Below are 15,488 nucleotides of genomic sequence, written 5' to 3'. Positions count from 1 at the left end.
TCTTCCAGATCAGCACACCATTATCACAGAGCTGTAAATGTTATGCATTTCTTGGAGTGCATAGGATGAATTTGTATTAGTGCAGTTTTTTCTAATGCAAGTCTTGCCATGACCACCATAGAGGCATGGATGCGGGGTTTCTGAGGGGGGGGGGGGTGTTTTGTGCAGGAATTGTGACAGAGCTGTCATCTCCTGACAGAGTTGTCATCTCCACTGCTCTGAAAACCAGTGGACTGGGCAGCTGCTTCACAGAACTGGAATTTGCTCAGGTCCATTTTTGAGCTAATTTCTCAGCTAGGGATCAACATTTCTGCTGTTATCATTTCCTGGTCTTCTGGAAGAGTTAAAGAGAGTATAGTATCATCTTCAAGTTTGCTCCAGTCTAATGTTAATAGTCAGCCAATAGCACGGGTAACTAAGCACAGGTAACTGACACATTGATGCTAGTCTTGTGGGGGATATCCATGGAGTATCTTTTTGTTTCTTTTTTAAATTTATTCTGGAACAGGATGTGAGTGATGATAAGATCATGCTTGCCATGCAGGGTTAAAATTCTAATTCCATTTACGTTGAACTGTAGGAAAGTTCTAATCTGTTTTGTCCTATTCTAGCACTTAGGACATCCAGGAGAAAGATTTTTTCTCTCTTTGGGAAGTGATTAAGGACCTCATTTAGATGCTGGTAGAAAATATCCTTGACATTATCCTCAGATGGTAGCTAACACTCTTGCCTAAGCACCGGGATGAGTGAAATAGTGGCTCTTGGGTCTTTTGGCAAGCTGAAAAGAAGAACCTATTCATTAAACCCACAGCATGCTGTGGCCCACCTAAAAGGTGACCTCACTCTTCCTTCAAGGACCCTTCTTCCTGAAGTTTCATTTTGCTTAGCTCTGCTACAGTAAAGTTTGCACTCCAGCGGGGTCCATCTGTTTCGTGATCTATCTCCAGTAGAGTCTGGGGATCCCTTGCTGCTAAATCTAGTGAGACAGGGGAACGTTCCTGTTCTCAAATGTTCCAGTGTTCTGATGGGTGCACCATCCTGTCCAGAAGTGTATGTAGGAGGGCAATTTTCCGGAGTAGGTTTTTCAATAAAGGAACTAAACAAAAGATTGAAATTGAGCTGCTGATCCACTCAGGAGTCTTTCACAAGAAGCTGCCTCTTTATTTTCAACTGCCAGTGATAATTGGCATGTGCCTCTGACATGCAACTCTGACCAAGAGTTCCCAGTACATTCAGACTACCTCCCACTGCCAGCTGTCTCTTATCTGCAACACCTGGTTCCAGCAATAGATATTGTTTATGAGGTTAAAGTGGAACACCTGTGCCAGGATCCTTTCAACTAAGCTACTAAATGAGGTCCTTCATCACATCCCAAGGAAGGATAAAGGTCTTCTGTGCCAGTAGGAGTGCAAATGTCCTTGAAGCCCTACTTCCATGTGGATAGACACTCTCAACAGTTTCAGGAGATAAATACATGGCCTGTTGTGGCCTGACAGACATGCACCACCAATATGTTTCTGTCAGTCTGTAGTCATGGGACATCCAGTTACCATTTGTGGCCATGTGGTGGTCCAAACAGTTTTGGTTCTAGTAAGGCTATGTACTGGTAAGGAAAATCCTTACAAATATGACATTCCTGTTCAGCAAGAGTTAGTTGATGTAAGTGAGAATGTACTATAGTTCTAGTAACTGTACAACTCCAGCAGCCAGTCACATAACATACACCTTCTGGACACTGTACATCAGCTCACGCACAAACGCACATGCACACACACACACACACACACACACACACACACACACACACACACACACACACACACACACACACACTGCATGCACAAACACAACTGGGCATTTCATGGGCAGATCTCAGGTCATGTAAAGGTCTTTTTAGCCAGTCTGGAAACAATATGGTAATATATCAGCACCAACAGGAACATGAATCGACAGTCTTACATATGTTTGTTTAGTTTCCATATTAAATCATTCTGGTCAGAGAGATATGAAAAAGTCAAGAAAAGTACTAAAAACATTCTGTCTTGTAAAGACTAAGGTGATGAAAGACACCTCTCTGCAATATACTTTATAAGAATAATGAGAATAATGCATCATGACATGAATGGACCTTTTTGCATGACAGTTACCAGGGGTTCCTGCAAGGGTGTTTCTAGTTCTGCCAGCATGGCAGAAAATAATGACCACCTTAGCAGCTGGAGTTAACTAAGTCTCTGTTGGTGAACATGCATATGACAACAATTTTCCCAAGATGCTAGACAAGCTCTGCTTGGAAGATGTCATTTTAGGTCTAGTTGTCTCTAAGGGAATCATATCCCTGGAATTTATAAGTCGTAAAATCATCTTGAGAATAACTAACAACACTGTTAGACAGGGTGGGTGTAATTCACCCAGCAGATCACCAGGAGGGAAAGAACCAATATAATGTGAAAGAAAGAAGGAAAGCAAGAGTGAAATCAAACCTGACTTGGTAAGCCTGACTTGACAGACATCAGGATATAACAGGATAAAGACCAGGACCTCACAGTTCTTAGCCTTACAAGTCATGTAAAGTAAGTAACACAGACAGTCACTGCACTATGAAAAAATGGCCATGGTCCTGCACTATTATCATAGAAGCAAAAGTCCAAGTTAACTGCAAATCAAACCAAAAAATAACACTCAGGCCATGACTGTATACTGAAGTAGCAATAGACAAAAAAAAGCTATTAATTTATAATAAAAAATATTAGCTACTTCAGCTAGTTGAAAATCCACATGCTCTAATTCCTTCATTAAAACGTATTTCATACTAAATTTGCAGGCTCATCAAAGTTTCTAAGCCCTGTTCCCCCTTTCCTGAAAAGAGAGATAAACAGAATGTGGCACGTTTTCCCACATGGGAAAATGAAAGAGGTGCACAGGATCTTTCATTTGCCTTATTATCTTAATCCAATCAGATGAGCCAGTTTCCCAACAATGCTAGACTCCTATCTGAGTTACACTGCACTCAGACATTCACCTCAAACTACAGATTTGAAATGGTCTTACATCATGTGAAGAAGACAAACCTGAATGGTGGATTCCTTGTATTATATAGTATCAAAAAGATTTTACCAAATAGATTTTTCAAAAATGCACTGAAAACATAGGAAACATTCATGTTACATGGTACACATTTACATTTGTCACAATAAGATGGGTCCTGGAAGTATAACACAAGTGGTCATTTGTTTATCATTTATGAAAAAAGTCAGTTAGCCCACCTGTGTTAAATATCCCATCACCGAGACATCTGTTGCTAACCATAGCACCAATTACCACTTGGCTTGCACAGATTTATATACTAATTTACTTTGAATTCTTTATTGTATTAATCATTTTAATATGAATTACCATGTCAACTTTGATATAACTTATTCTCAAGCAGAGCATTCTTCTCTAAATCAGAGGAATAAAATTCTAAACCTCATGCCAAATGAAGTATATGATTTTATTATCCCCATTTAATGATGTCCAGAATTTTATCCTGTGACGTTTATTGAATTGCTCCATAGGCATTTCCTATCCAGAGTGTTTTCATCTTAAGGAAACATAATTAAAGACACAAAGAACCACATAATCTGCAATGTTTTTACTAGGCATCTCACTGAAAATGTGTCAGCACTGGAATAAGGGAAGGCTGATGTTGCCGAGCACCCCCTCACCTTATATGCTTGCCCTCCCTGAGGTCATAGAGAGAAAAAAAGATATCGCTGTCTTCACCAATGGTGTTGTAAGTGAAGCTCTTGAGATTGACAAAAAGGTGGTGTGGCACAGGTACTCTACAGATGTCGCCATGACGCTGTCGCACACCGTCCCCCTGGAAACAAAGGCATATCATCACAGTTAGTAGCATTAGAATGCTGATATATATATCACCAAAAGCCGATATATATATATATATATATATATATATATATATATATATATATATATATATATATATATATATATATATATATATATATCACCACATATTACACAAACCACTGTACTCTATTGATATAGTATATCTATGTATTTGTAAAAAGATAGTTATATTAAACATAAACATAAAAAGTGTACATGAAACAGGATATTTCACATGAACATATATCAAATATTTATTGAAATATTTATTGAATTATTGAATTATGAATATGCATAAACCTTACTAGACACATGCTGAGCATAGCTGATCTTGAGACAAACTTCTCAACACAGTGAACAATCGGAACACAAGTGGAACATCACAGCATGTGTACCACGCCACTCCTAACAAGGAATTTCATCCAGGTTTCACAACAGCTTGTCAGATTTCAGCCCGGAGGTCACCGGTGACCTATGCAAAGGACCAAATGTCCCAGTGCTCTTCACAGTTAAGAAAACGCATTGTAAAAGGTGATGTTCATACCTGGGAAGTGCTCTGCTGGACACTGTGCCTGCTGGACAGATGCTGGAAAGAGAGATAGAGAAAGAGAGAGAGAGAGAGAGAGAGAGAGAAGGGGTGGAGAGAAAGTATATCAGTAGACACATCCCTGAAAGTGATATACGTGTCCAACCTGGTTAGAATCTAGTAGGTGAGAAACATTATACTGTTGGGTGTGTCACAAATGGGTAGAAGGAATATTACTAAACCAAACTGAGTAAAACATACTGCCATGGAAATGACAGTGGCCACCAGGCTTCTGACAGCAAAGTGCAAATAAACTCTTCCTGGATACAGAATACTTATGGCAAATACCTTCAATATATGTATTATATACAATATACATGAAAATAAAATCATAATTTAGTTTAAAATGACAAACTGTAAATCATAACTGAAGCAAGGGGATTGAATATAAGTAATATATGAGTAGACAGATTTGGCCATAACTAAGCATTTTGCAACATTGGGATTAGTGTGTGTGTGTGTTTGAAAACATACACACATTAAGCCCAATGTTGGAAAATGCACCTGAGTGAATTATGATCCCATGTTATGCAGCACATTTCCCCCACTTTGCACTGCTTTCAGAAAAAAATCACACCACGATAAGCACAGAGCCCAATTTACAGGGGCACGTAACACAGCAGCAGATTCGAACCCATACACAGACACTAAAGCTCGCCAGGTTATGGACTTGCAAGTTTGATATGGAAAAGAGGTTGCGAGGTGTTGACATCACAAAAGAGCCAAAAAGACTTTAGAAACACAAAAGCTTGAAAATTCACAAAAGCCTTCATCCGTACACCCGTTCCTCCAATGGGCCACTGCAACCCTAACTTAGAAGAACTGTGAAAACAAAATTTTCTCTTTTTAATTTTTAAAACTTGGGAAAATAAACACATGCCATGAGAGACTCATTAGGCCATAACCTTGCCCAAGAGCAAAGTGGGTAAACATGGACTATATTTCAGAACATTTCCACAATTATAATGTTTAATTTTTTTGTGGCAGATGCATGTTTAAAAAATTCCTGCCTCACCCACTCAGTGGGTGGTCATATCTTTTTTTTCTCAGAGGCTTTGAAGGTGTGGCACAGTACTTTCGCTAGGATCATTTGAACAGTGATTGATGTTGACATCCTGAGATCAGTTGGAGCCATTCCTCCAGTTTAGAGGTCATAACCCCATGTTCCCCCGTCACCACTGGACAACCATGGTGTTAACCTTCTACAATCTCTCTATTTGTTCTTTCAGTCTCTGGTATTTTTTCAACTACTTTCCAACTTTGTTCCTCTGGACTTTTCATCACTTGGGACTGCCACATCTATTACCACTGCTGTTCTCTGCATCTTATCTACTATCACAAAGTCTGGGTGGTTTGCCATTACTTATTTAACTGTCTACATCTGTAGGTTACACAGGATCTTAGCTTTGTTGTTGTTCTCCACCACTCCCTGTGGTTTCGCCCATTTGGACTTGGGGGTGTCCAACTAACAGCCCTTGCATATTTACTGTCTCACCCTGGACAGTAAATCTTCCAATATGTAGGCCTCTTTTACCTTCTTTCTGGCAGGGGTATAGATTTTGTATACTGGATCTTTTGTGGAGTGACCCATTCTTTGGCAGGAGTTTTCTGGTCTTGATCCAGGCTGCTTCCTGCTCTTCTCTTGGCCAACTTATTGTGCCTGCTGAGTATCTGATGACTGGCAGGACATATGGGTTTTAGACTTTGGTTTTATTGTTGACATTCAACTGACACTTGAGGACCTGCCTTACCCTATGGAGGTGCTTGGATTTTGCTGTTCTACTTGTTTCTGCCCCATGGTTCTCATGTGACTTGGAAATCACGATATATAGAGATGTAGAAAACATTTTAGTGTAGTATGCAAGGTTTCCAAAGAAAAAGGATGCTGCCCTGCTGAAGAAGGGCCTCTGTTTCTCTGAAAACCTTGTGTACTACACTGAATTTTTTAATACCTCTATATCTTTAACCACTGTACCCTGCAGTTACTCCCTGGAATCTTTATAGATTTTTTTCTCTTTACTGAGCATTTTATACAAGAGGTACATAGGACAAAGAAGGACCTTAGACACAACCAGATGACAAGCAAAACATTCCAGACATTTTTTATTACTCCTGGGGCCAAAATACAAGAAGAGCAAATACTATCCAGCTCCAAGGACTAAAAACTGCTGTGAAACTAAAGCTCTTCCATACCACTTCTACATTCTTTGTTGCCTTAATGCAGATAAAGGTGGAGGTTTCACACCTCAGCATTATTTGTTTGTTTTGCTGCTGGCAAGGAGCTCTCCTTCCTTCTTTCAAATCAGACTGAGTATGCTCACAAACTGTGCCAGTCCTCCTCCAGGAAAAACTCAGACAGTCTTCACACCTCAATGATCTTGGGTTCTTTGGCTTGGGAGCACGAGATGGGAATCGGTCTAAACCTCAGAAACTCCAGTTTGACAGCTAGACCCTGCTCTGCCTCCTAGGCTTACTGGTTTTATGTTAAAATTCATCATGACATCTCTGGGCAGAGAGGCACTTCCCACTCCAAGTTGACCTCTGGCATCACAGCAGAGCCACAGGTGCCGATATCTAGTTATGCCCGTTTTTCCTTATTGGGTATTTTGAGGAGCAGAATAAATCCCTAATCTGTAACATGTGCTGCTACCATCAAAAAGTCATTGCTATATTCTGTAAAAAATAAATTGTGCTCAGTCCCATTTTAAGAACACAGAATGTAAATTATGCATGCATTAATAAAGCTCGCAAGTGCTTAATTAATGCTAATGTATTTTGCTGTATGTATTCATATTTATTCATGCTGTCTGCCATGCTATCTTTCCTCATTTGATATGGTACTTGCTGCCAAGAGTCACCTCCACCACAGCAAACAGAGACTAGAAAGACTTGCAATAATAAAGTATGTTTAGACACCTCAGCATCACATGGTGGAGTGGGAGAGGTGGAGTGCACAGGGGGGATGTGCAAATACAAACACACGCGCACACACACACACACACACGCGCACACACACACACACACACACACACACACACACACACACACACACACACACGGTGCTTGTGCCCCCCAGCACCCACAAACACAGTTTCATACATAGAAACCCTCACACACACACATAGATGAAATGCTGGCATTTTAAAAAGTCTAACCGAAACAACTTTTATTTCTAAAGGACTTTAAAAAAGCCACTGCATTATCTATTTCAAATGTCTTACATCTGAAAACTTCATAAAGAGAGTACCATTAAACAACAAATTATACAGCTGGTAAAAGTTTATTTATTTACAGCCAAGCTATTACTGGGTCTTTCAAAAAGAAGGCCATTATTTTGTAATTGTCACTAATTGTTACACAGAAATATGCAATGACAGTATTAGTGTTGCTACACATTAGCTACACATATTTTCTAATTCACTTAGAACAACGTCTAACAACCAAACAACATCAAACGAAGCAATTTAAAAGCTTCTTCGAGCTGATCAAAGCCAGATGTGATTGAAAAAAATTCACACAAGCTTTTGTCATTTTCATAACTGAGCTAATAGCACTATGGTGGTTATTTAGTGATTTAAAATCACAAGGTAACACTGATTACCCACTTAGCAGTTTTGTTTACCACACATGCTAATATCTGTTTTCTGCCTGGTGCTAGCAAGTGCTAACAGTTATCACAGTTTGCAAACATTATGAATAAGGCTGTCACAGCAGGGACAATGTAGAACACTCACCATTTTGTAGAGGTCTGAAACGCTTATCTGGTCTGCATCCACCATTTCAAAGTCTTTCCTCGGTACAAGATCCAGGCCTAAGTGTCTATGGAACAAATCAAAGGAAAAAGAAGATTTCATTGGGCCTTAAAGGGGCCATTCTAAAAAATCTTGATCAAAGTACCCAGTTTAAAGTAGCTAACACGACTAATCAAAGCAAGCTTTGAGCGGGGAAAAATAGCTTTCCACCTGTTGTGGTGGCTCTAACACTTGTTAAGGATGTTCATATCTTAACTTCTGTTATGTGTTGCACACACTTTAATAAATATACATTAGGACATCTTAATACCTCCCAGAATACCAATCATACCACTGTAGCACAAAACCCATTTCAAAATCTGTTAGTATTTCTAGTTTCCACTTATTCCACTTAGTGAGAATGGAGGGCTGATGAAAACAGACATCAAGGTACAATCATAATATAATTTATAATTAAAATTTAAAAATAACTCGAGCTACTAGTAATGCCCTAAACAACCAGTGAGCTGTCGTTCAAAGTCATGCATCTCCGTTTGTGTGACTGGTTTTTGCTAGTTTAAACATGGCATGTTTGTTAGGAGAGGGAAGTGAAACATAGAGGCACATTTAGGTGGAATGTTTTATTACAGAGCCTGTGCATTTTTTATTTTATTTTAATTTTTTTACTTATCTGGAAATAAAGAACATGGACCTTCTACACATCAAGCTTAAGTGTTTGGATATTAATCTTTTATGAATCAGGCATTAGAAGAGCAATGAAGAATAAGAGTCAGGACCCAGCAGCATGTCCCTGAGGTGTAAGGGGTTTACCACTTCAAGGTCCTCCAAACTATATGAATATGTTTGGAACATATGGAAGCTGCAACATGTTAATTTACAACAGTCTACATTTTCTCACATTTCCATTATTCCCATAAACAGCAAGGTTTGTATAAATGCTTCTAAATACAGTGGTGGGGAAGAAAATAAGATAGACACAGCTGACACTAAAAGTCAGGGGATTGGGAATGAAAGGGAGGATTCTGGGGATTGTGGTTCACTGGAAACCAGTTTGGACTCCCCATCCTTATGATTCCCCAAGGTAATAATTTGTTCATTAAGGCATGCATAACAAGTGATATATAAATTGTTATTCCACTAACCAGAAAAGCATATAAGAGACTATCACCACTATGGCTAACCATCTGACATTACCATAAATCAGCATTAAGATACTGATTACCAGCTGTTTCCATCATAGGAAATTCCTTACCAACATGCCATTGGATTGTTGACATGTAATGAAGCCAAAAAAGCCTTTGTGTCATAATGAACAGACATCTTTGTTGTCACCAACTCTTCTTGAAGTAATAAATATGTTTTCCTGATTCACAGTGCCGCCATGCTAGTTAACTTCATGATTTATGATTTTCCCTTTTCCAACATATTAATGGTTAAATGATTATGGGTTGAACAAGTTGACTAAGGTGTCTAAGAATAGAAAACACTACACTGTAGAGAGTTCTGTAGAACTGGGAGTGTAAAACACTGGATCTGGCCATACTGTGGATACTGATTCATTTATACCTGACATATGAAATGGTTATGTGTGCCATGGTTATGTGTGCCATCGGGGTATTATAATAATGTAATATCTAACATGCCCTATTAAAAATCACTACATAATATGTCTCTATGATTTTGGATGAATGTTTTTGGATTTATTATTAATGGTTAACTAAGACCTTAAGTATTGACCTTTAAAATGTTGCCAAGCAGTCAACAAGTAATTACTTTAAACAGGAAATTTTCACTCTTTACTTCCTGCTGCTGCACATCTGACATGTTTCATTGGTTGCTGCTGAACGTTACACTTTAATTTCTATTTTTTAGTGCTCTAAGAAATAACCAATGAGGGTGGAAATGTCAGCTGAGACAGGCAAAGATGACAAATTGTACCGTAACTTTCAAAAGCTCCTAACCAGCATCTGGTTTGTCCTTAACACCTGTCTAACATTCCAGTTGGTATATGCCACTGACCCCCTTCCATTTCATCCCATTTACCTTGCCCTGACCACCGCACTCTGTTGACAGAGGGGTGGCTAAAAGTGCCTCCTCCTGCCTCACTTGTCCAAGGACAAGTGGCCTTCAGAAAAGCTCAGAGTCTGACACACTTCAGCCTGCCAGCGGCCACAACTCCCCAGGAGTGCTGCTTTGGATTACTGCCTACACCATCGTCCTTCAACCCAAACCTGTAAAACGAATCAGCTAACTGATAGATCATTTGCGAAATCTTAATACACTGGGTATGTTAAAATTACATATATTACTCAGATATTCCACTCCTTTGATATTATTTAATCATTCCCTTGTAGAAGAATCAAGTGTGCCAAATGATATGAGCACGGTGAGTCTAGACTGATAATTAGTGTTACTTGATTAGAAATCCGCATGTATTGCTACTTAATTTATATTTTTTCACAGCTTCCTCTCTCTAGAAAAGGAGTGAGGTATAAAATGTAGTACAATGAAAATTTAGGTTAACTCGATTAAATGTGGACACTGGTTCCACATGAATTGTTTACTTTAACAGTGCCTCGTACTTAAATTTAATCCGTAATCTGATCCAGTATTTTCAAAAATGTCTCATTCCCTTTTGTTTCACTTTATGAGAAGCACAGCAGGCTACCATGGCATGACCGTGAGTGACAGATGTTAGTGTTTTGCTAATTCCTACATCTGAGTTTATTTAGAGCGAGCAGAGTGCGGCAATAATCCATCTCCATCTCTGTGCCCCGCTGACTGAGTGCTCGGGAGGCTGCGGTCTGTCTCCCGCATGGTGGCTCACTGGTGGTGCTTGTTTAAACACTGACCGATTGAGCAGGGATCACTGAAATGGTGGTGGAGTGATGCAAGTTTTTCCAGGGAGAGGTACTGATCATCTTGGATCTCCAAACCAGAGGCAGGGCCTCCTCGAAATGCCTTTTTAAAGAAGACACATGTAAAATTGAATTGTTGCTGGGTTATTTCTAAGGTCCAATGACCAGCTAAAAACACTTCTACACTGTGTGCTGTAGTGGTGTAATGCCACATTAACACAAGGCATCTCACTTTGTTCTTCAGGTCCATGCTCTACAATTTACAAAAGGATGTTATCCATACTGGTTATGCAGATGACAAAGATATGTGTCATGTTTCACGCCAATCTTACATTCAGTGACCTTGTAATTAACAAATAATTAAAATTAATCTAATATTAGAAATTTCAAGCAATGGTGACATTTTTTTGAGAGTAAGCTTCCTTAATAATTCATCTGCACCAGGGGTTTGCAGCTCAGGTCCTGGAGACACAAAGTCTGGCACAGTTTGATGATTTTCCTGCAAAAACATGCCTTGTAAACATGGCAATTAACTAATGAGTTGATATAGGTATATCTGAGCAGGCTAATTACCAAACTGTGCTGGACTCCAGGCATCTAGGAGTTGGGCACCTGATATATATGCTCAGTGCTCGTCATTAACCTCATCATGCTCCTCACTATTAGTTCAAATTAGGTACATTATAACGAGGGGAAATTAATAACCCCATTACAATGCAGGGCACAATAAAACAAAGGGAATCATTTCCCGTCACCTTGTCTTTGCTGTATTATACATGCAGACGAACAGCAGCTCCAGGGTCAGGCTATGTGTCTGTATGCACATGCACAGGCAAGCCTGGGTAATTAACAAATCAATCAACCATTATAGCCTACAGCCGGGTAAAAGAACTACACATATTCATAGAAACCAGATCCAGGACCTTGCTAGGCAAACCAATGACTCCTACTGCTAATGGGAAGTTAATTGTGTGTACTCTCTTATCTATTTTAAAGTGCTCCATTCACTTTGAATCTTTTCTGACCAGAGTTTGACCTAAAGGAACATGACCGCATGTTGTGTGCTACTGATACAGTTGTGTTTCTAGGTGAACTGTAACAAACAGGTTGAGATGAGGAGGCAAAACAGCCAATCCACTGGCACTAATTTACATGGAATGGTCCATTTCAGTTTATAATCTGTAATGTAATTGAGCTTAGAGAGGTGCCTAATAGTTTGCCATCTGCAAATGGAAATGTAAAGCATCTGTTCTCCATAGGAGAGATTTCAGAATGATTTCAAAAGTCTAGAAGTTACAAACTAGATATAATGACTAAAGACCTGAAGCTTCACTGGGGTTCTGCAGCCTGTAACTTTAATTTGATATTTTTTTTACTTTGAATCGTTATTGGTTGTGCTTTAGGGATTGACTTGGCAGCATTGATACAGCCTAAATCATTGGCCTGAAGACAATGAACCCAAGCAAAGACATATTTTGTTTTATGTTTATTTTGAGGGGTGGTGGGGGTGGTTGTGGAGGTTATGAAAATAGAAGATATTCTCATTTATAAGCACAGAACAGACAGGAGTGGGTTATGAAGGGGTTAAGCTACAATTGGGGTTAAGCTACAATGGCCATACACAGTGGGCAAGGGCCCTCTCGTCCAAGATCTGACTCCTCTGGTACCCACCTGATTACAAGCATCCATCACTCAAGCATCAGTAGCCATAACCACTAACACAAACGACATGTGATACGGCACATGGCACAACCTCGATATCTGTCTACATTCAGACAGAGGGCTTTAGCAGCACCTCAACAAAGTCAATGGTTTAAACAAACCACATGGAAGTGTCCTAATGCCCTGCTGTACAATGGCCAGTTTGATTCAATGCCACCTTTTGCCCACTGGCTTCTGTTCCTAGCTCTGTGAGAATGCAATGAAAGTGACTTGTTGAATAAGAGGGAAACTAGTACATAGTCTAACAGGTTTGTTCAGTCCAAATAGTGACTTAAAGATATGCTAAGTGAAGGTGCATGCCCAACACAACTTGCCTTTAAATAAAGATGTATGATGCATAAAACAATCAGTGTTAAACATGGCAGTGAACTGCAACTAGAGAGCAAGACGGTTTACCCCTTCATTGGCCACTTGTAACATACTGTAATAAATAATTTGCATTAAAGTTAAATACTTATTTAAGATCATTGACAATCTTAACAGTGGGAAGTGTAAGCCAAACTCTGGTCTATGAAGACTTGTACTCGTCTATCCCGACTGTTGTACACATCTGTGTTCTCTCACTGAGATAAGGGTTATACAATAACAATGGCCACTTTGGCCCTACCCCACCTCAAATGATCAATAGTTAACCAGGACTGTAAATCAATGTCATACCACCAGCTGTGAATTCCTGCGGCTGGGAGATACCAGTATGCAGTTAGGTTTGATTGGTCAGAGGTGGCAAACCCTGTTCTTAATCAAGATAATTCAGAAGCAATTCAAAGCCTAGGAGTGCAGGGTTTTTGAAGGAGAGTTAGAGTGGAGCTGAGGGTGGAGCTGAGGGTGGAGAAGGGGCAGAGCCGGTAGATGGAGGAGTTAGGTTTGAAGAAATCTCTCTCAGGGACTGTTCTGTTTCCTTATCTCCCTCACTTTTCCTCCTTCTCTCCCTCACTCTTTCTCTCCCTCTCTCTCTGTCTCTCTATCCATCGACTAGGTAACATTCAACTAGTATTTTGTTTTCTGCATTAGTAATGTGTAACTACTTGTTTTTATTATAATTATAAATCCTTTGTTACAATAAACTCATGTGAAGTTCAGCTCTTCAGACAGCATTGCTTAAGTACTCAATAATTACACTCAAAACCCAGCTATAGTTATGAGATTTGCTGACACCAATTCCCTGTAAAGTTTTCGATCTGCTGCAGGTTTACTAGGTTAAACCATAACTTAGGCTAAACAGTAAAGCTGGAGGCTGTTTTAGTATTAAAGAACTTTATAAAGTTGGATACGCAAATTCTTATGCTTGGCAAGAGAATTTTCTCTTTCTAACACATTTTTAATTCTAACATGGAGTGGGATAAATTCATTCAGGTTTACAAGCATTAAACCTTCAACCACACCTATTTCCATGGTTGGCTGTAGGTAAGCAGGGTAGGGGGTTGTAACGGCCCATTCTTCCTCCATGATCTGAGGATCGCCACACGGCTTTGTTATTGTTTCTGTTTAACGTGTCACCATATGCTCCTGTGCACCCAGCCCTCACACATTGCCACACCCCCCTCGTTAGCCTGTTACGTGCTGCACCTGCCCCTTGTTCACTATCTCGTTAATGCATTTAAACCCCCGTGTTTACTGCCTCTTTTGGCGTGTTACACTTTCATTTTGTATCGGTTCTGTGTCTGCGCCCCATCCTTTTACCTCAGTGCTCGCAGCGTCACAGGTGTAAATAAATAGAAAAGCAAAAGTGTTGTTAAAATGGTCTATAAAAAATGCATCTTCACTGTCAAAAAATATGAAGTCAGATTTTGAAGTCACTGAAGGGTTCACATTGAGTCAATATGTAGGACTCTTAATTTGCTTTGCTTTGCACCTTGGCTATCATAAAACACTCCGGCTACTTACTCATTTCCCCAGTCGAGGCGCACGGTGATGTGTCGCTTGACCTCGCGCACTTGATCCTGGGTCAGGTGACCGGAGAGCATCTGCCGTCTCAGGTCGATGAGCTCATTCATCACGTGGCGCAGCTTATAGAAAAGGTCTACTTTATGCTTCTGCTGGGAACAGTATGAAGAAGTGGGGAAGAAGAGAACAAGGGTCAGAGTAGGTAGGCTGTTTCATCCCGAAACGCCGTGACTAGCAGGGCACTGGCTGGCATGGTGACACCAAAGAGAACTCTGCAACATCGTGAATGTAAAAGTTTGAAATGACATTGACCAGGTCACCAATACACATTACTGTACATTTGTTTATAGACAACAGTCAAATAGGGGAAAAAAAAGAAATTCTAGTGCATTTTGGAGAAACACGGACATGGCTTTGTTTCTATGGCATTTGAACTGTCTCAAGGATCTTACTCGTGCGCAGGGCAATTTTACGTTAGATGGAAACGTCCAGGTGAAGTAGACCGTCCAAATAGGCAAAATCACTCCTTTGACATGCTGCAGCAGTGACAGCTAAGTGGACAATACACAAGTCTAATGAGACCGCCGCTCTCATCCAGGACTCTGAGGGTCACAGAAAGTGAATTCCCAGTCCTACCAGAATGACAGTGCAATCATTCCGACATGATATTCATTTCTTCATGACTTCAAATACCAGTTATGACACTATAGCACAGAAACAATCATCATATTTTAGGTCAATCAACACACACTTGAATGCTATAAGCTTTTTATTTTTAAAAAGATTGAAACATTTTTA

General features: G+C 39.8%; 1 protein-coding gene across 2 annotated transcripts in view; it reads right to left on the bottom strand.

Moving 5' to 3' along the window:
- The window catches only part of dock3 (dedicator of cytokinesis 3), a 157,045-nt gene that overhangs the window by 53,567 nt on the left and 87,990 nt on the right, over positions 1–15,488 (bottom strand). The window contains exons 6-9 of one of the 2 annotated variants that reach the window (XM_027001845.2): positions 14,691–14,842; positions 8,209–8,293; positions 4,433–4,474; positions 3,705–3,859 (exon numbers count right to left, since the gene is read on the bottom strand). In XM_027001845.2, the coding sequence (XP_026857646.2) occupies positions 3,705–3,859; positions 4,433–4,474; positions 8,209–8,293; positions 14,691–14,842 (434 nt within the window). The remainder of the gene's footprint in view (positions 1–3,704; positions 3,860–4,432; positions 4,475–8,208; positions 8,294–14,690; positions 14,843–15,488) is intronic. The other variant, XM_027001846.2, reaches the window with a different exon arrangement.

Source organism: Electrophorus electricus, chromosome 20 (genome assembly GCF_013358815.1).
Source record: "Electrophorus electricus isolate fEleEle1 chromosome 20, fEleEle1.pri, whole genome shotgun sequence".
NCBI classification, from domain to species: Eukaryota; Metazoa; Chordata; class Actinopteri; order Gymnotiformes; family Gymnotidae; genus Electrophorus; species Electrophorus electricus.
This window is presented reverse-complemented; position numbering and strand designations above follow the sequence as displayed.